This window comes from Medicago truncatula, chromosome 6 (genome assembly GCF_003473485.1).
Source record: "Medicago truncatula cultivar Jemalong A17 chromosome 6, MtrunA17r5.0-ANR, whole genome shotgun sequence".
Taxonomy (NCBI): Eukaryota; Viridiplantae; Streptophyta; class Magnoliopsida; order Fabales; family Fabaceae; genus Medicago; species Medicago truncatula.
Window position 1 is genome coordinate 38,635,926 of NC_053047.1, and position 23,705 is coordinate 38,659,630.

At 32.7% G+C, this 23,705-nt stretch overlaps 2 protein-coding genes across 2 annotated transcripts; both read right to left on the bottom strand.

The window, feature by feature from the left end:
- Positions 1–14: 14 nt before the first annotated feature.
- On the bottom strand, positions 15–5,644 carry LOC25496840 (protein SAR DEFICIENT 1). The gene is made up of 8 exons (XM_039827204.1): positions 5,457–5,644; positions 5,221–5,296; positions 4,343–4,490; positions 3,249–3,659; positions 2,358–2,518; positions 1,660–1,857; positions 1,430–1,529; positions 15–841 (listed from the first exon to the last, which is right to left on the bottom strand). The coding sequence occupies exons 1-8, from the start codon at positions 5,555–5,557 to the stop codon at positions 555–557; spliced, it is 1,482 nt and encodes a 493-aa protein (XP_039683138.1). The 5' UTR covers positions 5,558–5,644; the 3' UTR covers positions 15–554.
- A 3,644-nt stretch (positions 5,645–9,288) lies between these two features.
- Positions 9,289–15,021, bottom strand: LOC120575779 (protein SAR DEFICIENT 1). The gene is made up of 8 exons (XM_039827161.1): positions 14,865–15,021; positions 14,698–14,773; positions 13,497–13,644; positions 12,398–12,808; positions 11,515–11,675; positions 10,642–10,839; positions 10,412–10,511; positions 9,289–10,048 (listed from the first exon to the last, which is right to left on the bottom strand). The coding sequence occupies exons 1-8, from the start codon at positions 14,963–14,965 to the stop codon at positions 9,786–9,788; spliced, it is 1,458 nt and encodes a 485-aa protein (XP_039683095.1). The 5' UTR covers positions 14,966–15,021; the 3' UTR covers positions 9,289–9,785.
- Between the last annotated feature and the right edge of the window lie 8,684 nt (positions 15,022–23,705).

Consider the following 23,705-nt stretch of genomic DNA (forward strand, 5'->3'; position numbering starts at 1 on the left):
AGAATAGAATTAAGAACCATATTATAGAGGATGTCTTACATTAATATTGTTTCATGATCATAAATACATTAATATCGGAGTATTGACTCTTCACTACAAAATGGCAGGTTGAATTCTACATCATTAGCCCCTGCCACATTTACACTAATCCTAATTTCTTTTTCTTCAATGCTTGCACTTGCTCTTATGTACAACCCAAAATCAAAGTAGCTTCTTTTACATTTTGACTTTGACACATTATTTATGGGTACACCACTTGCAAGCAAGTGTAAGTTTACAATAATTATAAAAAGAACTTATACATACGTGTAAGTAGCTTACCTATTATATTTGCTTATTATAAAGTTTGTAGGAATTATTGGAATAGGATTTGGTGTTGTAACAGCGTCATGATGTAATAGATCTTAGCCGTCCAATCTTCAACTGGTGGTTTCGATCAAACTGTAAGAAAAATGGCCGAATAAATCTGAGCTGTTTAGTCACTTTTCTATGGATGAGATCGACTATTGCGTGAAACAGTTACAGCAGGCAATCCAAGTCCGAATTTAATACATCTAAAGTTGCCTTGTGAACCCATTAATGTCCCTAGGGCCTGAACTTGAAGGTATCATGTCCCCATCTGATTGTGAGCCTGTGAAGCCAAAAGGAACTCCATTTGCATTTGGTGTTGTGGTATAGCCTTGATTCAATAACCACTCACTGCTAGCCATTTGTGCATTATTGCTTGGTACATAGCTAGCAATATTTTCTATAGATGGATCACCATAATATTGATTCTGATGATATGTTGGAGCTATTGTTGCTTGATGATTGTTTGGATATTGCTCCACAGTTTGATCACCTATAATTAAGTTCACATTAACATTAATTTTATTTTAGATTAAAATGTAATTAACTATATTTCAAATTCATAATTTAAAGTTTTTGAGATACTTAATAAAATGGAACAATATATACATTCTAGTTGATATTTTTTTAGATTAATATCTACTAGTTTTGTATGAGATTTGTATTCATTAACCACTATTAACATGAATTTGTGTTTTGCACAAGTTGAATTAGATTTGGATTTGCTGCGGTCGGAAAATTCACACATTCAACATACTGGTCATAACGGTTAAGGTTGAATTGAGATCAGACGATCGATTAAAATTAAAATTTTGATATACATTTTGAATTTTTTTTTAAATGAAATGCGGTGAGTTCAAAAACTAAGTCATCCAATCACAATTCAACGATCACCAACATGCCAACTACGTAAATATATCGATTGTTATCCACTACAACAGGTCTTGTATGGTGCTACGTAGCAACCAGTATGAGTATATGATCTTATTTCTATTAAAAAAAATAACTAATATTTATTATTTAAAAAAAAAAAAGGTATGAATATTGAGAACAGAAGTCATTGATGGTTAATTGAAAATACCTTGGGTTAACAAAGCAATGTTATCATTTAAAACCCCATCAATTTCCTCCAACTCATGCCATTTTGTGTATGCTTCTCCAACCAATTTGTCTATATAGCTCTACAAATTAGAAATGGTATAACACCAATTAAAATGAATTAGAAGACTAATATCTAGCATATAGTGTAATCAACAAATTAAAGTAATACTACAAATGTGAGTCTTGAGTAGTAGATGGTTAATATTGTACCTTATTCATTTGGTTCAAGTACTCTCTGCTGGAAAATTCTTGTCCATTGATATTAGCTTTAATTAATTTGCATATTGGATTCAGAAGAATGATAAATTGAGGTCCACGGTACCTATAGATCTTGCTCCCCATGTCACAAGTCATTGCATGCTTTATTGTGACTTTCCACATTTTATCAGACATCCCAATGCCCAAAATCTGATTGCAAGGAAAATTCATCAATAAAAAAAGTAATAAGTTCATATTGTTTCATAAATAAGAATATAATGTATTTAACTAAAAGAAAATGCTAGTAGCACATGTTAAAGGAACCATGTATAGTAATTCTGTCTCAAAAGTCGTCTAATCAATTTTTTAAGAGTATTGAAACTATTCTTTTTAATGTAAAATTTCTACGTTTGAATTCATTTATATATATTCTAAAAACACAAGTTAGCAATACCCTTAAATAAACAAACCAGTTAATAAATCATTAAATTTAAATTCAAATTTGATCTTTTGGAGAAATAAGTCTTGTATAAAGTTTATGTAGTTTAATATGTTTAAATTATTCAAAATATTAAAAATATATTTGATGCAAGACAATGTTCAAAAATATAATAGAATAATAAAATTACGATAACATATATATTCAAAAATGATGACCTAATAGAAGTAAAAGACTTTTTTATGAACTAAATTAGCATAAAAATAGATACCTCTCTTAGCTTTGGAGTATCAATAACTGCTAATTTAAGAAAGTCTTGCACTGTTTTGATCCCCTTAGCCATCATTTTTTGGTGGAAAGCTCCATCTTTCCCTATCTTCTCTAGGCGCCACACATCATCGCTAAGCATCGGTGGGTGGTGTTTTTTGAACACTTCATGATAATGATGAAAACAATGTCAGTAAGAAATAAAATTTAGATAATTAGCATGTAATACTTTCTTAATAAAAAAAATAAAAAAAACTTGTAATACTTCTAAACTATGATTCCCTTAACATGTAAAAATGTTTATATGCAATTCATCTCCATTTCCTTGTGTAAATATTACTCACTCTGTTTCAAAATGAATATCTTTTAAGGTTTTTACACACATATTAAGAAATACATTAATTAAAAGAAAGAGAAATAATATTCTACCAAGTTATCTGAATCAACTATCGGTTTTTTTTTTCATTAAAGAAAAAATAATAATATTTTGGAAGTAGTTTGTTTAGTATCAATTGAAGGGTACAATTGAAAAGAAAATATTATTATTGCAATGAAAACTGAAAGTGACATTCATTTTAAAACAATTTTTGTTTTGCTAAAACGACACTTAATTATTTTAAAACGGATACAATAAATATATACAATATTTACACGCTCAATAACAAAACTACAACAACAAAAGTGGGGACCATCTTATTAATTTATTTAAGGGTGTAAGAACTAATTTAAAAAGACCAAAGTTAGTTGGAAATAAGTACTATTTAGTCATTGTCATCAAATATATCCCAATCAATATTGCAATTATATACGATTCTACACACAAAAAATTAAGGCATGTTAAAGATATTATAGTTTATACAATTCCAAGTTTATGAATTATGATAATAAAACTTACATTCTCCACGATGATCCTTCACAACAAATGCCTCAGTCATGCCTTCTTGAATCCTAATGCTTTGATTACTCCTATGACTCACCTTAACCGCAACCCTAAACTTCCTGCACTTTATCCAGCTAGAATTATCTGTGAACTCTATGTCTCCAATTGGTGCAATTCCACCTCTCATAGTAAGGTTCAATTCTCCAGAAAGTAATGGTCTCTTCCCAGTTCTTTCCTTCACTGTGTATTTATTGAATTCTTCACAAGTCCAATTCTCGTTTTCATCATGTGGAAAATCTCCATCAAGTACAACAATCTCTAGCTTTATAGGGTAAGGAAGACTTGTTGGAACAATTTGGTTATTGTTTGTTTTGTCAACAAGACTTATGCAGATAGGCTTACCTTCAACGTCGAGTATTCTACTACCTGTGAAAATTGGGACGAAGTTAACTCAATGGTAGGAATTTGACCGGTACAAGAAAAATTTAATAATGACGAAATTCTTTTCAATGAGTATAAATTTGGTAATCAAATTTGACAACTCTACGGTTAGCGACTAAATTAGAGATAGACAGGCCCATTCTTGGGGGTGTGCAAACGGTTCAACCGAGCTGGGCCACCCAAAAAGACGGGACTCAAAAACTAATTATAGTCAATACATGTCTTTGTTTCTTCTTTCTTCCAACAACAACATTACTTCTTTGTTCTTCTCAACCTCTCTCGCGTTCTCTCAGCCGCGCGCCGCCACACACTGGTAACCACCACAAATCCAACATACATTTATCCTTTAGACTCTAGTTCTACTTTTTAGACAAGAATTCAATGCTATCAAACCATCCAATTTGTATAATCACTTAATCAATCAATTTGAAAAGCTATTTCAAAGAATCACAATAATGTTATATTTTTCGCAGAATTGTGTTTTTATTTTATTACATGCCTATTTTTATTATAAAAGTCGAGCCTACAATTTCATAGGAACGGCCTTGGAGATCGATTTTGCCTTTTTCTATCTCTAAACTTCCGTCACTATTTCAAGTTTCAACTTTTGTTTATGTAACTCTCTAAGGGTTGGAATTCAAATCTTGTAACCAATGTAAGTTTCATACCTGTGAAAATTGGGAGGGAAAGCCTTTTGCTGAATGAGAGTTGTAAGGTTGGTTGTTGATCCCTTGGTGCTTGGATTCTTAATGAAGGTGACCTATTGATGGAAGATGGAATGCACTTTCCAATTGCTCTATCCACCTCTTCACTCACCTAACAAAATGAATCATATAATAAATGAAGTTTTTCATGAGAAAATTAATGAGAAATACAAATGTTCGATATTTTTAAACAAGTTGTCGTATTCAAATAATTAATGCAAGATTCATAGTTAGGTGGAGTATTTCATATTGACGGTTGATACAGTTGACATTGCAGTTAGTTATAGGTGGAGACAAATTTTCACAATTTTCAAAACTCTCAAATAAATTTTAAGGGTTGATTATTAATATGGATTCGGTTTAAGCAGTCGACCATCCTATTTTTTATTTTTTGGTATTCTCCATCCTATTTTTAATAAAATGTTACTTTTAATCTCTATTTTACATTTTTTATTATTTTTTTATTAATTAAAAATGGTAAATGTTCACATTTAAACCATTTTTTAGAGAATCATATGAAATACTCCTTAAATATTAAGATAATATCAAATATTGACACACATCTGGTGACCCAAATAACAATATTTTTGTACAATATACTATGATATACCCTCAATTTTCATAAGGTAGGTTTTAATATTGAGTTAGACTCAAATAAATTGTACTATGATATGATATTTTAGAAAATGTAATATTGTATATTTATACAAATATATTGTTTGTTGGGTCAACTCTTATTAGGCCACCCCAACCCTAACTCATGAGAAACAAATTAACCTCATTAGCCCTAAATATGTACGCATCTTTGTCAAATGTCATGGTAAAGTTTGACTATGACTTACCACTTTTTTAAGAAATGGTTCCAAAGCTCCTAAAAAGTTCCGCATGTTTTGCACATTAACCGCTGTTTCTATTACACTGTCAAGAAGAATTCAATATAGCATGCATAAGAATAAGATTAGTAAAAAAAAAATGAAGTATAAAATGTAGATATATATAGTAGTTTCCTACATGGATCAAAGTATTAAAGATTATCAAGAAAAAGAGCTAGAGAGAAGATTAGAAAAGAAGTGCATACGAAGCAAAAGAAGGTCGACTAGTAGATGATCTCATTCGTTTGTCGTTTGGATTGTCTTGATCTTTATCATTAGAATCATCAAAAACCCTTTTAGTAGCCATTTTTGCAACAGTGTTATTATGAACCAAAGAGTTAAGGTTTTGATGTGGTGTAGTATGAGGAAGATGAAATTTATTAAAGGCGAGTAGAGAAGGAAAGGTTTCACAATAATAACGTGTTATTTATACCCCAAAAATTGAATAGACTTTAGAATTAAACATGCATAGAGTAATAAACCGAAGCTTCTTAGAATGTCGGAGGAAATATCCAAGAAAATAGGATATAGAGCCTAAAGTTAAAAATGTTGTTGAAAATGATGTGCTTATTATATGATGTAATGTAACTACTTGGCATTTAAATTTTCAAATATAACACTATTCGGTGATTGTGACCATTGACTTTTAATATTATGGGATACAATCGTAATTTGAACAAATTACATTCTTATAGATTCATTCAACACTTCATTTTATCGATATATATATATATTTTTTTTTTATCAAATTATATACTTATCACATATATCACATCACTCTCTTTCAGAGACGGTCCTAAGATTTTAAGTGCCCTGGACGAATTAATAAAATTGTGTCATTTTAATTATTTGATGTCTTTCTTCTTGCATTTTTTATTGCAAAAGAAATATACCTATATAGTTAATACTAACTACTACGTATAAACAATAATTTTGGTGCCTCTATAAAAATGGTACATTGGGTTGCCACCCCTCTTGCCCATAGGCCAACCCTCCTCTCTTTTATCTCGTTTTCTCTTAAAGTATATACACCAAACCTTTTTCTATACAATACGGTATGATCTTTTTTAGTAACAAATCTTAGAGTTTTTTTTTTGTCTTATTAACTTGTTCCTTAAAAGCACAAGATAAGAAATTAAATAAAAAATTTAATTTTAAAAATTATGCATTCACAAACTTAAAAACTTAACTTTCCAATACAATATTATTATTTAATTTTATTGTAAGATCCTTATTTTGTGCTTAAGGGCACAAGTAACAATATTTCCCTTTCTTTTTTCATTAAGTTGCTTTCAGCTTGATATATTTGTCTTCTTTGTGGTACTTTGACACTTGGATGATTAACGGTTGAGTCAAACAAGTTGTTTCTAGGAAAGATTGTTGAATACGTAAGGTCAACAATTCATCAAAAACATATATTGTGTCTCGAATTCACCATGCCTTTGAAAGTTCGGGTACCAAAAGAAGAAACTCGCTTGTAATTACTTAGCAGCAAATTAAATTATTCTTGTTAATTTTTGTTTAGCAAGTACATATCACAAGATGTGTCAAGAGGAGCAAAACAGTATTAGAAATAAAACAGTAAAAAATAAAATTAAACGATGTCCAAATATATAAAGGATTGTTGCCACCATATATGGTAACCAAAAGGAAAAGGTTAAATTACTTTTTTGGTCCTCTAACTATTTAATTGGTATCGGATTAGTTCTCTAACTAAAAATTGATTTATTTCGGTCTTCTAAGTTTCTCACCGTTACTACATTTAGTCATTTCTGTTAGTTTTATTCAAATAAATGTTAGAGTTTGTTTTATGTGGGTCCTCTAACTTTATTTATTAGTATTATTTTGATCATGTTCCTTGTTAAGGTATTATGATTAAATAATGACAGATATTATTGTTAACTGTTATGGTTCATATGTATGTGAGAAACAGGAAGTCAGGTACCCACATAACACAAACTCTAACGTTTATTTGAATAAAACTAACAGAAATGACTAAATGTAGTAACGGTGAAAAACTTAAGAGGACCGAAATAAATCAATTTTTAGTTAGAGACCAATCCGATACCAACTAAATAGTTAGAGGACCAAAAAGGTAATTAAGCCAAAGGAAAACTAGCAAATTTAGCTTTCAGCCACCAAAAGAATAACACTTTAACTTTATTCATCAGATGCGTACATGATTTTACTTTATGAGATGGAAATGTTAACTAGTGCCTCCAGGACACTTGTTAACGAGACTAATATAGAAATTTTGCATTGGAAAATGATGAAAAGTGAAATGTTCCACTTTATAAAAGTCAAAAAGTTGTTGTTTTTAATGGAAAAATTCTATTTTTAACTTTCTTAACTAGTGTCACAAGATGCACTAGTTAACATGACCCTTACTTTATTGGTAGAGTCTACTATTCCTTTCAGTCAACAACACCCAAACACAACAAAGCCATATTAGCTACAAAAATGATCGTTGGGGTTTAAAGCATCCTGAAGAATAAGCAAATTGAGGAAAATGATGCAAAATGTATTGAAGATCCACTGACGAGATACCAATCCATTCTCTAACAAACTGCCAAAGAGTGCCGAAAATAAGACAATATGGAGGAGAGGATGATATGATGATTCATTATGGCCACAACTAAACATACACAATTGAGAGTCATGGGAAATAATGTCGTGTCTAAGCAAATTATTCATTGTCGGCAACATATTACGAAGAAGACGCCACACAAAAATAGAAACCTTCAAAGGAACATTTTTATATCATATACCTGTTGAAGTTGCATCGTAGTTGTGCATCTCCCGCCGAGTGAGCATTTGATACATACCATAGACTGTATACCCGTCTCCCTGTTTAGGATGCCACTTCCATTCATCTGTAACAGTATCCTACAAAGAAACATCAAAAAGCAAGGTCTTACACTACCCTACAAACTCCTCGTCCCAGGCCACACCAATCCGCGCCAACTTACTAGCAGTTAGGTCCTTGACATTAAACATATACTTTCACTAAGGTCCCTGGAAAGTTGTTATTTTAACAGAATACTACCTACTGACAGCAATAAGACATTTGTGCAAGATAAAAATCAAGACATGTTTTATTCGGTATGATAAAAATTAAGAGACAATTTCTATATATTCTCATAGTTTTTGTAGGAGGTCTGCCATTCCTTTCCTTTATGGGCAGAATAGGATTTACATGTTTTTTATAATTAACAATCATGCGAAGGCTTCGTAAGAGGCAGATAGAGATAACATTATAATTATAACTATAACTATAATTGTTATTATTATCATTTCATCTTCTTAAAGACACTCATAAGTATCTTTTGTCAAAGAATACACGATTCACACACATGCATTTAGTTTTATTAAAAATATGGATTTGAAACTGAAAGCATTATATGTTATAGGAGGCAGATAGAGATGAAAAAGTTCAAGGCCCTCCTATTGCTCCAAAGCAAGGAGCTCATGATACAAGTTTGTTGAGAGGGAGCTGCCAAGTTTGCAATACATAATTAAACATGTCTTAATCTTTATCTTGCATTAATGTATTATTGTTGTCAGTAGGTAGCATTTTGTTAAATTAACAATTTTTTAGGGATCTTAGTGAGAGTACATGTTTACCGTCAGGGGCGTAATTGATAGTAAGTATGCACAGTCACAGATCTAACAGTAAGTTGTTGTTTAATGAAAAATTAATTTTGAACAAAAGAGAGAATTAGACGATATTTAAGGATTTGAGATTTAGGGATTTAAGGATTTGAGATTCAATTTGGGGATATTGATTTTTGGTTCAAGAACAAAAGTGACCATTTTCTACTTTGACTTTAGTTCATGTGACACCTTATATGTCATGTCATCGTAAAATATGTGTCACATCATCACTTAACAGAATCATTTAACGTCTGGGACGAAAATGATAACGGAAATGCAGAGTCAGAGACTTTTTTTATATTTAATCTTAAGTTAAAGACTTTTATGACTACGAGATGCTGAATCAGGTACTAAATAACAATTTACTCTTTTCTTTATATAGTATAGTATAGAAGAATATGTATTACTAGCTACTAGACAAAATATTGTTTCATGATCATAAATACATTAATATCAGAGTATTAGCTCTTCTCTACGAAGTAGCAGGTTGATTTCCACAACATTAGTCCCTGCTACCTTTACACTAAATCTAATTTGTTTATCTTCGATGCTTGCACTTGCTTTTATGTACAACCCAAAATCAAAGCAGCTTCTTTTACCATTTTGACTTTGACACATTATTTATGGGTACCACTTCTACGTAGCTTTCCTATTATATTTGCTTACTATAACATTTGTAGGAATTTAATAGAATAGGATTTGGTGTTGTGACAACGTCCTGCTGTAATGGATTTTGGCCGTCCGATCTCCAATCGATGGCTGAGATCAAACTGTGAAAAATAGCCAAATAAATTTAAATTGTTGAATCACTTTTCTATTGCTGCGATCGGCTATTGCGTGAAGCAGTTACAACAGACGATTCAGGTCCGCATTTAATACATCTAAAGTTGTCTTGTGAACCCATTAATGTCCCTAGGGACAGAACTTGAAGGTGTCATGTCCCCATCTGATTGTGAACCTGTGAAGCCAAAAGGAAATCCATTTGCATTTGGTAACCACTCACCACTAACCATTTGTGCATTATTGCTTGGTACATAGCTAGCAATATTTTCTATAGATGGATCACCATAATATTGATTCTGATGATATGTTGTTGCTACTGTTGCTGGATGATTGTTTGGATATTGCTCCACAATTTGATCACCTATAATTAAGTTCATATTAACATTAATTTCATTGTAGAATAAAATGTAATTAATTATTTGTCAAATTCATAATTTAAAGTTTTTAAGATACTTGATAAAATGGAACTATATATACAAGCTAGTTGATATTTTTTTAGAATAATATCTAATAGTTTTGTATGAGATTTGTATTCATTCACCACTCTTAACATGAATTTGTTTTTTGCACAGATTTGTATGAGATTTGGATTCGCTGCCAATCAACATGAGTATATGAACTTATTTCTATCAACAAAATAACAACTAACATTCGCTATTAAAAAAAATGTATGTATAATTTAGCTTATTGAGAACAAAAGTCGTTGATGATTAATTGAAAATACCTTGGGTTAACAAAGCAATGTTATCATTTAAAACCCCATCAATTTCCTCCAACTCATTCCATTTTGTGTATGCTTCTCCCACCAATTTGTCTATATAGCTCTGCCAATTTTGAAATGGTATGGCACCAATTAAAATGAATTAGAGGACCAACATCTAGCATATATATAATAATCTACAAAGTAATACTACAAATGTGAATCTTAAGTAGTAGATGGTTAATATATTGTACCTTATCCATTTGGCTCAAGTACTCTCTGCTGGAAAATTCTTGTCCATTGATATTAGCTTTGATAAATTTACATATTGGATTCAGAAGGATGATAAATTGAGGTCCACGGTATCTATAGATCTTGCTCCCCATGTCACAAGTCATTGCATGCTTTATTGTGACTTTCCACATTTTATCAGACATCCCTATGCCCAAAATCTGATTTCAGATAAATTCATCAATAAAAAAGTAATAAGTTCATATTGCTTCACAAATAAGAATCTAATATATTTAATTAAAGGAAAATGCTAATAGCACATGTTAAAGGAAATATATATAGTAATTCTATCTCAAAAGTTGTCTAATCAATTTCTTAAAAGTACCCAAGCTACTCTTTTCAGTATAAAATTTGTACTTTTAAATTTCTTAACATGTGTCATAAGAGCACAAGTTAATAGATCATTAAGTTTAAATTCAAATTTGCGGTCTAACTTAATCCTTTGAAGAAATTGATCTTGTATAAAGTTCTCTTTTTGTGTGTAGATAGACGAAATGGCAAAGTCATCATAAACTCACACACACAGTGGAGGTGTCGGGATTCGAACCCCGGTCATGACGTCCGGCCTAACAATTTCGACATTTCTGTCACTTAAGCTATGACTTTTTTATGAGACGATCTTGCATAATGTTCTACGTAGTTTAATATGTTTAAATTATTGAAAATATTAATAACAAATATATTCAAATATGTTGACCTAATAGAACTAAAAGACTTTTTTATGAACTAAAGTGTGATTTTTTAGATAAATAGATCCTAAACAAAATTAGCATAAAAATAGAAATGTTTTTGGAGTAATCTATGTTATTTTCACCCCTAATTATAAAGATATATACCTCTCTTAGCTTTGGAGTATCAATAACTGCTAATTTAAGAAAGTCTTGCACCGTTTTGATCCCCTTAGCCATCATTTTGTGGTGGAAAGCTCCATCTTTCCGTATCTTCTCTAGGCGCCACACATCATCGCTAAGCATTGGTGGGTGGTGTTTTTTGTACACTGATAATGATAATGATGAAAACAATGTCAACAAGAAATTAAATTTAGATATTTAGCATGTAATACTTTCTTAAAAAAAAAAACTTGTAATACTTCTAAACTATGATTCCCTTAACAGGCAAATATGTGTATATGCAACTCATAAAATTAATACTATATCAAAGTAAGATTTAAAGTACTACTTTTGTTTAGGAAATGGATCGTCTCCATTTTTTGTGTAAATACTAAATATAAACAATATTTGCACACTCAATAACATAACTACAACAACAAAAGTGGGGACCATCTTATTAATATATTTAGGTTTAATTACACTTTTGACCCTCGCATTTTGACCAACTCACGAAAATGATCCTGCCTTTTTTAAATCGAACATAACTGTCCCCAAACTATCATATTTTTGCAGTTTTTGTCTTAACTCCTTTTTTCTCTTCCAAAAACGATGATGTGTCTAATTTTTAAGTGATTTGAAAGGAAAAAAAAGTGCTTACTTGGCAAATCATCAATGGAAAAGACATTAACATGTAAACAAATTCAATTTTTAAAAAACAAAGTTAGTTGGAAATAAGTGTTTAGTCATTGTCATCAAATATATTCCAATCTATATTGCAATAATATATCATGCTACACAAAAAATTAAGTCATATTCAGGATAACATATATAGAATATAATATACCAAGTTTATGATTTAATATACCGAGTTTATGTTTATAAAACTTACATTCTCCACGATGATCCTTAACAACAAATGCCTCAGTCATGCCTTCTTGAATCCTAATGCTTTGATTACTCACATGACTCACTTTAGCTGCAACCCTAAATTTCCTGCACGGTATCCAGCTAGAATTATCTGTGAACTTTATTTCCCCAATTGGTGCAATTCCACCTCTCATAGTAAGGTTCAATTCTCCAGAAAGTAATGGTCTCTTCCCAGTTCTTTCCTTCACTATGTCTTTATTGAATTCTTCACTAGTCCAATTCTCGTTTTCATCATGTGGAAAATCTCCATCAAGTACAACAATCTCTAGCTTTATAGGGTAAGGAAGACTTGTTTGAACAATTTGGTTATTGTTTGTTTTGTCAACAAGACTTATGCAGATAGGCTTACCTTCAGCGTCGAGTATTCTACTACCTGTGAAAATTGGAACGAAGTTAACTCAATGGTAAAAGTTTGACCAATACAAGAAAAATTTAATAATGATGAAATTCTTTTCATTGAGTATAAATTTGGTAATCAAATTTAACAACTCTACGGTTAGCGACTAAATTAGAGATAGACAGGCCCATTCTTTGGGATGTGGAAACGGTTCAATCGAGCTGGGCCACCCAAAAAGACGGGACTCAAAAACTAATTATAGTCAATACATGTCTTTGTTTCTTCTTTCTTCCAGCAACAACACTACTTCTTTGTTCTTCTCAACCTCTCTTGCGTTCTCTCAGCCGCGCGCCGCCACACACTGGTAACCACCACAAATCCAACATACATTTATCCTTTAGACTCTAGTTCTACTTTTTAGACAAGAATTCAATGCTATCAAACCATCCAATTTGTATAATCACTTAATCAATCAATTGAAAAGCTATTTCAAAGAATCACAATAATGTTATATTTTTCACAGAATTGTGTTTTTATTTTATTACATGCCTATTTTTATTATGAAAGTCGAGCCTACAATTTCATAGGAACAGCCTTGGAGATCGATTTTGCCTTTTTCTATCTCTAAACTTCGGTCACTATTTCAAGTTTCAACTTTTGTTTATGTAACTCTAACTCTCTAAGGGTTGGAATTCAAATCTTGTAACCAATGTAAGTTTCATACCTGTGAAAATTGGGAGGGAAAGCCTTTTGCTGAATGAGAGTTGTAAGGTTGGTTGTTGATCCCTTGGTGCTTGGATTCTTAATGAAGGTGACCTATTGATGGAAGATGGAATGCACTTTCCAATTGCTCTATCCACCTCTTCACTCACCTAACAAAATGAATCTTATAATAAATGAAGTTTTTCATGAGAAAATTAATGAGAAATACAAATTTTCGATATTTTTAGACAAGTTGTAGTATTCAAATAATTAATGCAAGATTCATAGTTTGGTGGAGTTGGTTTTTTGTAGTATGAATAGCTAGGCGGAGACTACTGCAATTGGAGATTTCATATTGACGGTTGATACAGTTGACATTGCAGTTAGTTATAGGTGGAGACAAATTTTCACAATTTTCAAAACTCTCAAATACTACATCCGTTCCTTTTTAATTGTCACATTTTGATTTTTTACACAAACCAAGACAATCAATAAATGGTAGTACTTTTGATACAATTGTTTTTACTTTTACTATAATGACCTTATTAATTTAATATTTCATTTCATATGTTTCTCTCTCCACAATAAATATCTAAGAATAATATTGATAAAACAAGAATTAATGTTGCATTGAACTTTGAAAGTGACAGTTAAATACAAACAAAAAATTTCTCTAAAAATGACAATTAAAAATGAACGGAGAGAGTAAATTATAAGGGTTGGTTAATATGGATCAGGTTTAAGCAGTCGACCATCCTATTTTTTATTTTTTGGTATCCTCCATCCTATTTTTAATAAAATGTTACTTTTAATCTCTATTTTACATTTTTTATTATATTTTTTTTTTTAATTAAAAATGGTAAATGTTCACATTTAAACCATTTTTTTAGAGAATCATATTAAATACACCTTAAATATTAAGATAATATCAAATATTGACACACATCTGGTGACCCAAATAACAATATTTTTGTACAATATACTATGCTATACCCTCAATTTTCATAAGCTAGGTTTTAATATAGAGTTAGACTCAAATAAATTATAATATGATATGATATTTTAGAAAATGTAATATTGTATATTATACAAATATATTGTTTGTTGGGTCAACTCTTATTAGGCCACCCCAACCCTAACTCATGAGAAACAAATTAACCTCATTAACCCTAAATATGTATGCATCTTTGTCAAACATCATGGTAAAGTTTGACTTGACTTACCACTCTTTTAAGAAAAGGTTCCAAAGCTACTAAAAAGTTCTGCATATTTTGCACTTTAACTGCTGTTTTTATTACACTGTCAATAAGAATTCAATATATCATGCATACGAATGAGATTAGTAAAAAAAAATGAAGCATAAAATGTAGATTAGAAAAGAAGTGCATACGAAGCAAAAGAAGGTCGACTAGTAGATGATCTCATTCGTTTGTCGTTTGGATTGTCTTGATCTTTATCATTAGAATCATCAAAAACCCTTTTAGTAGCCATTTTTGCAAAAGTGTTATTATGAACCAAACAGTTAAGGTTTTGATGTGGTGTAGTATGAGGAAGATGAAATTTATTAAAGGCGAGTAGAGAAGGAAAGGTTTCACAATAACGTGTTATTTATACCCCAAAAATTGAATAGACTTTAGAATTAAACATGCATAAAGTATAAACCGAAGCTTCTTAGAATGTCGGAGGAAATATCCAAGAAAATAGGATATAGGGTCTAAAATTAAAAATGTTGTTGAAATGATGTGCTTATTATATGATGTAATGTAACTACTTGGCATTTAAATTTTCAAATATAACACTATTTGGTGATTGTGACCATTGACTTTTTAATATTATGGGATACAATCGTTATTTAAACAAATTACATTCTCATAGATTCATTCAACACTTCATTTTATTGATTTTTTTTTTTTTATCAAATTATATACTTATCATATCACTCTATTTCAGAGACGGTCCTAAGATTTTAAGTGCCCTGAACGAATTAATAAAATTGTGTCATTTTAATTATTTGATGTCTTTATTCTTGCATTTTTTATTGCAAAAGAAATATACCTATATAGTTAGTACTAACTACTACGTAGAAACAATAATTTTGGTGCCTCTATAAAACTGGTACATTGGGTTGCCACCCCTCTTGCCCATAGGCCAACCCTCCTCTCTTTTATCTCGTTTTCTCTTAAAGTATATACACAAAACCTTTTTCTATAAAATACGGTATGATCTTGTTTAGTAACAAATCTTAGGACATTTTTTTTGGGTCTTATTAATTTGTGCCCTAAGAGCACAAGATAAAAAATTAAATAAAAATCTTGAAAATTATGCATTCATAAACTTAAAAACTTAACTTTTTAATACAATATTATTATTTAATTTTATTGTAAGATCCTTATTTCGTGCTTAAGGGTACAAGTAACAATATTTCCCTTTCTTTTTTCATAAGTTGCTTTCAGCTTGATATATTTGTCTTCCTTGTGGTACAATGACACTTGGATGATTAACGGTTTAGTCAAACAAGTTGTTTCTAGGAAAGGTTGTTGAATACGTAAGGTCAATTACAATTCATCAAAAACATATATTGTGTCTCGAATTCACCATGCCTTTGAAAGTTCGGGTACCAAAAGAAGAAACTCGCTTGTAATTACTTAGCAGCAAATTAAATTATTCTTGTTAATTTTTGTTTAGCAAGTACATATCACAAGATGTGTCAAGAGAAGCAAAACAGTATTAGAAATAAAATAGTAAAAAATAAAATTAAACGATGTCCAAATATATAAAGATTTTTGCCATCATATATGGTAACCAAAAGGAAAAGGTTAAATTACTTTTTTGGTCCTCTAACTATTTAATTGGTATCGGATTAGTTCTCTAACTAAAAATTGATTTATTTCGGTGTTCTAAGTTTCTCACCGTTACTACATTTAATCTTTTCTGTTAGTTTTATTCAAATAAACGTTAGAGTTTGTTTTATGTGAGTCCTCTAACTTTATTTATTAGTATCATTTTGATCATATTCCTTGTTAAGGTATTATGATTAAATAATGACAGATATTATTGGTAACTATTATGGTTCATATGTATGTGTGAAACAGGAAGTCAGGTACCCACATAACACAAACTTTAACGTTTATTTGAATAAAACTAACAGAAATGACTAATGTAGTAACGGTGAAAAACTTAAGAGGACTGAAATAAATTAATTTTTAGTTAGAGGACCAATCCGATACCAACTAAATAGTTAGAGGACCAAAAAGGTAATTAAGCCAAAGGAAAACTACCAAATTTAGCTTTCAGCCACCAAAAGAATAACACTTTAACTTTATTCATCAGATGCGTACATGATTTTACTTTATGAGATGGAAATGTTAACTAGTGCCTCCAGGACACTTGTTAACGAGACTAATATAGAAATTTTGCATTGGAAAATGATGAAAAGTGAAATGTTCCACTTTATAAAAGTCAAAAAGTTGTTGTTTTTAATGGAAAATTTCTATTTTAAACTTTCTTAACTAGTGTCACGAGAGGCACTAGTTAACATGACCCTTACCTTATTGGTAGAGTCTACTATTTCTTTTAGTCTACAACACCCAAACACAACAAAGCCATATTAGCTGCAAAAATGATCGTTGGGGTTTAAAGCATCTTGAAGAATAAGCAAATTGAGGAAAATGATGCAAAATGTGTTGAAGATCCACTGACGAGATACCAATCCATTCTCTAACAAACTGCCAAAGAGTACCGAAAATAAGACAATATGGAGGAGAGGATGATATGATGATTCATTATGGCCACAACTAAACATACACAATTGAGAGTCATAGGAAATAATGTCGTGTCTAAGTAAATTATCCATTGTCGGCAACATATTACGAAGAAGACGCCACACAGAAATAGAAACCTTCAAAGGAACATTTTTATATCATATACCTGTTGAAGTTGCATCGTAGTTGTGCATCTCCCGCCGAGTGAGCATTTGATACACACCACATACTGTATACCTGTCTCCCTGTTTAGGATGCCACTTCCATTCATCTGTAACAGTATCCTACAAAGAAACATAAAAAAGAAAGGTCTTACACTACCCTACAAACTCCTCGTCCCAGGCCACCAATTCGCGCCAACTTACTAGCAGTTAGGTCCTTGACATTAAACATATACTTTCACTAAGGTCCTTGAAAAGGTTTTATTTTAACAGAATGCTACCTACTGACAGCAATAAGACATTTGTGCAAGATAAAAATCTGTTGTGAATTCGTTGAGAAAACCACACCAATAAAACTTGATGCGTGGAGCAAATTAATACCAAGTAATCAAATCAAGCGGGTAGCAAATAATCCAAACAAAAACAGCAAGAGATAAAAGAGAGAGAGAGAGAGAGAGAGAGAGAGAGAGAGAGAAAGAACACAAGATATTTGTTTACCAAGTTCGGTATAATGATGACCTAGTATAGGGGAGAGAGTAGCTCTCCGATCCACTATAATGAATGAGTTTCTTTACAAAGAGATAATGAGTTTCAAGAATCAGTCTTCAAACCTAATTCTACCCAAGTCCCAACCTCTTCCTGTGACCAAGAGACTCAATCCTAATAGTGTTTTGTTCAAGGTGAATCAAAACAATCCCAACCCTAGAGTTGTTGCCAAGAGAGATTCTCTATAAACCCTAGTTTGTTGTTGGTTTAAACTTGTTTTTCTACACACTTTTATCATCTGATACAAGGCTCTATTTATAGTGGAAAGTAAACCCTTAAAAAACTGAAATAAATCTAACTGAAAATACGTTTTATTTTTATCTTCAGCGCGACCATCGTGGCACGACCCTGCTTCATCGTGGCACGATTTTTCCAGTAGCTTCCCAGGAATCTTGCTTCAACCATCGTGGCGCGATGCTTCTCCATCGTGGCACGATACTCCAGATTTCTGATTTTAAGTTAACTCTCACAATTCTCCACCTTGACTTCAAATCAGTGATGATGCCAGTTTAACCATCAATCACCTTGCTGCTCTATCCAATCCTTCATCTATGCTTCAATGAAGTTTATCAAGTCCAAGCAATGCTTGAATCTTGATCTTGGTAATGATTTGGTGAACATGTCTGCTGGATTGTCTTCCGATGCCACTTTCTCTACCATGATCTCCTTAGTGTCAATCATGTCTCTGACGAAGTGCAAACGAATGTCAATGTGCTTTGTCCTTTCATGATACACCTGATGATTTGCCAAATGAATGGCACTTTGGCTATCACAATGTATCTTCACACATCCTTGAATAATCCCCATTTCTCCAATCATACCTTTAAGCCATATGGCTTCCTTGACCCCTTAAACAAGGGCTATGTATTCCGCTTGAGTTGTTGAAAGAGCTACTGTAACACCCCGTTTCCCAAAATCAATTAAATAATCATATTTCAACATTCAGAGTAAAACCCCAACGGGCATGTCACACTACATCATCAAAATTTCTTAAATAGAATATATAAAAATCTATTTAATTAAACATTCATCATAAAAACATCGTTAAACTTGCAGCGGAATATTTTTCAACTTAAATAAACTCCAACAATTGTTCTTGGCACAAACGCTTCATCGAAAGAAATCAAATCATCCATAGGGCTACAACAACAATATTTCAAAATTGATACATAGGAAGAATTCAAGAAATAAAATCTCATCCCACGTATCAGAGCCCTAGACACAGTGAGCCACCACCTACTACTCAGGATCACCTGCAAGTTACCCATAGGAAGGGCAACATTTTCAAGCAGAAGGGGTGAGATTCTCAAACAATAATATTAATATATAATAACATCAATGAATCTAACACCCTATCATTATAACAATTCATCAATTAAATAAGTACAACATCATTAGCAACATCAACATCCAATAGTAAATAAGCCAGCAAATAACGATTCATGCAACCACTCGACTCCACTACTAAGACTCATGCAGGACATGACAACTCCACTAAGACTCCTCAACAAATGCAACTATGCATGTGGCGCCATATCAGGGCCGAAGCCCTCACCGTTATAGAATGGTTAAAGCATTCTTTTTATCAGGACATGAGTCCTCCCATTAACACCGCTTTGAACAACATAGTGTTCCACCGCTTTGAATGACAAGGCGTTCCAGGACCGAGGTCCTAACCGTTTTTATGCTTATGCAACTAACTCCACTTGTGTATATCTACATACAACTCAACAAATGCATATGTACTTATATGACTCACCACCCCTTTAATGCAACATGTTCATTCACTTGATTCAAGTAACTACAACATCTCCAAAATTCATAAAATTAACCAATCAATTAACATCGTGTTATAAGTAAGATTTGATGCATATACAAGAGTTATACAAGCTAAGGGAACACCTAGAAGTACTCAAAAGGGACCCCTATTGCACGAAGCAAGGTTCAAAAAAAGGTTGACTAAGGCCCAGTTCGCTTGAGCGAAGGGTAGCTCGCTTAAGCGACTAGCTACAGGAAAATCTGGATCCTCGCTCGCTCACGGTTCGCTCACAGTTCGCTTGAGCGAACACAATGTCGTATCTAAAGGCATTCTACGCTTACGGCTCGCTCACGGTTCGCTTAAGCGAACGGCTAAAGACAATTTCTGGGCAGCGATCTTGATCGCTCGCTTAAGCGACGGGATGTTCGCTTAAGCGACCACTCATCTGGACAGGGTAAAAACTTACGATTTCAGACTTCTCTCCACTCCAAAAACCCAGTTTTAATCCCCTGATCACCCAAAACATTTTCCAGCGATTGTTTACAGGTTCTATACACAACTAGTCATCGAAAGGAACACGAAACATGCATTAACAACATCAATTCAACTCATTCCAACAATCATCTACAATTTTCTCAATTCAATCAACCAATCCTAATTTCATTCCAATTCAGAATATAGCAGCATTACAGATTAAGAAATCATACATAGCATCAAATTACAACACGTTAAACATAATTCTTACACCTTTCTTTCAAAAATCAGCCTCATACCCTAATTCTCAATTTTATCTTCAAGAACTATTCAATTAGATTAATTTTCAGAAATTATATATTATAATCATTAAAAGATAATCTCACCCTTACCTTAGAATTGCAAAGACAAAGAAAACACAGCAATCGGTTCCTAAGTTCTTCTCTCTTGGTCTTCTCTCCTTGCCTTAGTTTTTCTCCTTTCCAACTTGTTTTTACGTGAAACTGTTTTTCTGACTTTTCTTTCCTTAATCCCCTAAAGTGTAACTTCTCCTATTACATTAAACCTCCCCTAAATTCTATTAATTACTAATCAAAACCCCACACTCCAAAATAACCTTATTTTAGATAATATTCTCATATATTAAATTAAATCATATAAATAAAATAACACACCAAATAAAACACACATATTTTATAAAAATACATAAAAGACTCTAAATAATTCTAAAAATAATAAAATACGACTAGGGCGTTACAGCTACAACTGATTGTTGATTTGCCTTCCAAGTTACCGCTGTACCGAACAATGTAAACACAAAACCTAACAAAGATTTTCTATTGTCTACGTTACCTGCATAGTCCGCATCCACATATCCCTCCAAAGCATCCCTACCTGGTTGTGACCTTGTATACCTTAGACCACCTTTCAAAGATCCATTCAAATATCTCAGAACCCACTTCAAAGCTTGTCGTGCACTTGACCCGGATTTGCCATAAACCGACTTATCACACTGATTGCGTAGGATAAGTCCGGTCTACTACAAACCATACCATACATGATGCTTCCAACCCCACTTGCATAGGGAGTACCCTTCATCTTGTTTTTCTCTTCATCGGATTGAGGACATTGCTTTATAGATAGCTTAGTGTGGTGACCAAGAGGAGTGCTAACGACTTTAGAATCTTTCATTCTAAACCGCTCCACCACTTTCCTCAAATACCCCTGCTGAGATAAGAACAACTCACCTTTGTTCCGGTCCCTTATGATATCCATACCAAGTATCTTCTTTGCATTACCAAGATCCTTCATCTCAAATTCATCATTCAATCTTTCCTTGAGCTTCTGAATCTCTTGCATGTCAGAACTTGCCATAAGAATATCATCTACATAAAGGAGAAGGTAGAGAATGACTTTTTCATTCCTTCTCATCATGTAAACACAACTGTCATAGTTGCTTCTCATAAAACCAGCCTTTACTAGGAACTCATCAAACCGACGATACCACTGCCTTGGACTTTGCTTCAACCCATACAAAGATTTCTTCAACAAACACACTTTTGTATTGTCTTCTACAAAACCTTCTGGTTGTTGCATATAGATAGTTTTTTCCAACTCTCCATGTAGAAATGCGGTCTTCACATCCATTTGTTCTAACTCAAGATCATACATGTTAACAATCGCCATAAGTACCCTTATAGAACAATACTTTACCACCGGTGAAAAGATTTCATTGTAATCAATCCCTTCCACCTGAGTAAAACCCTTTGCTACAAGTCTTGCCTTATACCTTGGTGCTTCGAACCCTGGTATACCTTCTTTCTTCTTGAACACCCACTTGCTTCCCACTACCCTTTGATTTTCAGGTAATGAAACAAGTTTCCAAGTCTGGTTCTTCTCCAATGAAAGCATTTCCTCATTCATTGCCTTCAGCCAGTCCTTGTTTTCATTGCTTTCTAATGCTTCCCTGAAGTTCTTTGGTTCCGAGTCTTGCAATTCTTCAGCCACATTCAAAGCATAATAAATAAGGTCAGCATAACCGTATCTCTTAGGTGGATTAATGTCTCTCCTCTCCCTATCTCTTGCTAGCTGATAGTCAGGATTCACTATCTCTTGGCCTTCACCCTTATCAGGTACTGGAGTCTGATCCTCCTCTTCCCTTTCATCAGTGATAGGCTCCACCTAAAACTGAAGTTTCTCTGTCCCCGTTTCTGAGCTTGTATCCAGGTCTTTGCACTTCATCCCCATGCGGGTCTCATCAAAAGTAACATCCCTGCTTATAATAAATTTTGATTCTCCAGGTTCCATCTTCCACAGTCTATAACCTTTCACACCTTCAGGATAACCCATGAAAATACACTTCACAGCTCTAGCATCAAATTTGTCTTGCCTGACATCGGCAAACGCTAAAGCTCCGAAGACTTTCAAGTTAGAGTAGTCTGCCGGTCTCCCACTCCAAACCTCCATAGGTGTCTTGAGATCTATCCCTGTTGATGGGCATCTGTTAATCAAATATGCTGCAGTACTAATAGCCTCTCCACAGAAACTCTTGGACAATCCAGCTCCCAACAGCATACACCTCACACGCTCCAACAGAGTCCTGTTCATTCTTTCAGCAAGACCATTCTGTTGAGGTGTGTATGCCACGGTTCTATGTCTCTAAGAGAGATTCTCTATAAACCCTAGTTTGTTGTTGGTCTAAACTTTGTTTTTCTACACACTTTTATCATCTGATACAAGGCTCTATTTATAGTGGAAAGTAAACCCTTAAAAAACTGAAACAAATCTAACTGAAAATACGTTTTTTTTTATCTTCAGCGCGACCATCGTGGCACGGCCCTACTTCATCGTGGCACGATTTTTCCAGTAGCTTATCAGGAATCTTGCTTCAACCATCATGGCGCGATGCTTCTCCATCGTGGCACGATACTCCAGATTTTTTATTTTAAGTTAACTCTCACAAAATCAAGACATGTTTAATTCGGTATGATAAAAATTAAGAGACAATTTCTATATATTCTCATAGTTTTTGTGGGAGGTCTGCCATTCCTTTCCTTTATGGGCAGAATAGGATTTACATGTTTTTTATAATTAACAATCATGCGAAGGCTTCGTAAGAGGCAGATAGAGATAACATTATAATTATAACTATAACTATAATTGTTATTATTATCATTTCATCTTCTTAAAGACACTCATAAGTATCTTTTGTCAAAGAATACACGATTCACACGCATGCATTTAGTTTTATTAAAAATATGGATTTGAAACTGAAAGCATTATATGTTATAGGAGGCAGATAGAGATGAAAAAGTTCAAGGCCCTCCTATTGCTCCAAAGCAAGGAGCTCATGATACAAGTTTGTTGAGAGGGAGCTGCCAAGTTTGCAATACATAATTAAGCATTCTGTTAAATTAACAATTTTTCAGGGATCTTAGTGAGAGTATATGTTTACTGTCAGGGGCGTAACTGATAGTAAGTATGCACAGTCATAGATCTAACAGTAAGTTGTTGTTTAATGAAAAATTAAT

Coding starts and splice junctions, on each gene's coding strand:
- LOC120575779 (XM_039827161.1), bottom strand. CDS start 14,965: ATGGCTACTAAAAGGGTTTTTGATGATTCTAATGATAAAGATCAAGAC. Junction 13,645..14,697: donor AACCTTTTCTTAAAAGAGTG/GTAAGTCAAGTC, acceptor TCATTTTGTTAG/GTGAGTGAAGAGGTGGATAG. Junction 11,676..12,397: donor TAAGGATCATCGTGGAGAAT/GTAAGTTTTATA, acceptor TATCATTATCAG/TGTACAAAAAACACCACCCA.
- LOC25496840 (XM_039827204.1), bottom strand. CDS start 5,557: ATGGCTACTAAAAGGGTTTTTGATGATTCTAATGATAAAGATCAAGAC. Junction 4,491..5,220: donor AACCATTTCTTAAAAAAGTG/GTAAGTCATAGT, acceptor TCATTTTGTTAG/GTGAGTGAAGAGGTGGATAG. Junction 3,660..4,342: donor TTCCCTCCCAATTTTCACAG/GTATGAAACTTA, acceptor CAATTTTCACAG/GTAGTAGAATACTCGACGTT.